The 1,671-nt window shown below is 39.6% G+C and overlaps 2 protein-coding genes across 2 annotated transcripts; one reads left to right on the top strand and one right to left on the bottom strand.

Moving 5' to 3' along the window:
* The first annotated feature begins 78 nt into the window (after nt 1-78).
* Nucleotides 79-417, top strand: Tsp_14234 (hypothetical protein). Its single transcript, XM_003367977.1, has 2 exons — nt 79-141; nt 349-417. Exons 1-2 carry the CDS (start codon nt 79-81, stop codon nt 415-417), a joined length of 132 nt encoding a protein of 43 aa, XP_003368025.1.
* Nucleotides 418-422: 5 nt separating this feature from the next.
* On the bottom strand, nt 423-1,653 carry Tsp_14235 (serine-arginine protein 55; the record flags this gene model as incomplete). The annotated part of the gene is given in 5 exon segments (XM_003367978.1): nt 423-518; nt 581-669; nt 1,025-1,262; nt 1,328-1,462; nt 1,481-1,653. Coding segments are annotated over 5 exon segments (731 nt in total), but the record flags the coding sequence as incomplete, so codon positions are not given.
* Between the last annotated feature and the right edge of the window lie 18 nt (nt 1,654-1,671).

A 1,671-nucleotide genomic window follows, 5' to 3' on the forward strand; every position in this document is an offset into this window, starting at 1 on the left:
CTTGGTGGTGGGTAAATGCGTATATTTCCGAGGAGTAATTAGTATCTTTTATATTAATAGTTATAGACGTCTTCCAGGATGGTTGCTCTGATGATTTGGTCAGCAGAATGCGCAGCATATATACTTCTGCATTTGCAGCGAGTTAGTTTCATGCATCTAGGTCATTTGGAATTTGAAATGTAAGACTAAGGAGAATGTTCATTCTAAGACAAAGTTCTAGTTTAGACGTTAGTTGTCAGATAGTTTAAATGGATAGGATGATAACTGTCAAGGTCCTCTGTGCAGTACCAAACATCTAAATACCGACAGTTGACATATTAGACATCCTCCCCCATTTCCAAATTTCAGATGATCAATACAAAACTTTCAATGTGCAAATTCACATTTAACAACAAGCAACAAGCTTTGCGCAAGTGACAAACCTCCGATCATATCTATCACTTCGAACTCTATACGACTGACGCCAACCATAGCGGTCTCGACCGTGTGGAGTTCCGCGGGCAATCTCAACTATCAATCTAAAATTCACAAAAGTTTAATTTAGAAAAGAAAGAATCAACAATAAAAAAACAATTCTTACCGTTCACCAAACATTTCCCGGCCGTTCAATTCATAACAAGCGTCATCTGCATCTTCGGTGTGTTCAAATTCAACAAAACCATAACCATTCTTCAGAAATATTTCTCTTATTCGACCAAAACCACGAAAAAATTTTTCTATATCCCTTTCAGTTGCTCTGTAAGGAATACGACCAACATAAACACGAGTACCCATCTCGCACGAAACAAGCGTCACACAAAGCCACCGTTGCCAAAACGAAGTACACAAATTTACTGTTGATTGACAACACGTTAATACAGTAAACCTACCTGAAAATCTAATTCTACATAAAGAACAGTTGACACTAAAAAGATTATAGAATTTTGCTAAAAATTATTTCATTACATTAAGATAATTTTAAATATATTATACAGTCTTATAAATAATTATCTGTTTTTGCAAACGTTCTATATTTTTTGACTACAGTAAGATAGCTGATAACTGCGTTCAAGAAATTTCTATTTTGATGCTCAGGTAAATACGCAAATCTTAATATTTGGCGGGAAGATGACTCATCTTTATCGATTTGCTCTCGATTCATCAAAAATAGAAATCTCTTTTCAGTCAAATGATCAACTGTTAGAGTCAGACTAGCGACAGTAATCTGACGTTCAGGTATGAATAGACCAGACGTTCGTTCGTCCGGCCAATAAGTAAGTGGACTGTATAATAAAGAGTGGATTTGGTGTATCTTCCACGGCGTGGGCAGCGATCGGGGTCCAAAAACTCTCGTCGATGGCGATCTCCTTCGCGGACGTCTTCCGGTTCCCTAGCTCCGCTAACTCTGTACGTTGCGACTGCACGCTCGAAGTGTACGAATACCCGAGCTACTACCGTTGTTCCTAACGGTAAGTCGAATGCCCTTCAATAAGGTACCCACGAGTCTCTCGCTCGATCGTCCTTCCTTGCACTTCGACTCGGTTCGTCCACACTTCCCAATTCGACTCTTCGGAATACGGCAATACTGCAACCAGTACTGCAAACCACGTATTCTAAAGCCGACTTCTCGCAACCAACGCGTCCTCTTGTACAACTATCGTACCACTGACGCATACACACACAGACGTATCT

This window comes from Trichinella spiralis (assembly GCF_000181795.1).
Source record: "Trichinella spiralis strain ISS 195 chromosome Unknown Scfld3339, whole genome shotgun sequence".
NCBI classification, from domain to species: domain Eukaryota; kingdom Metazoa; phylum Nematoda; class Enoplea; order Trichinellida; family Trichinellidae; genus Trichinella; species Trichinella spiralis.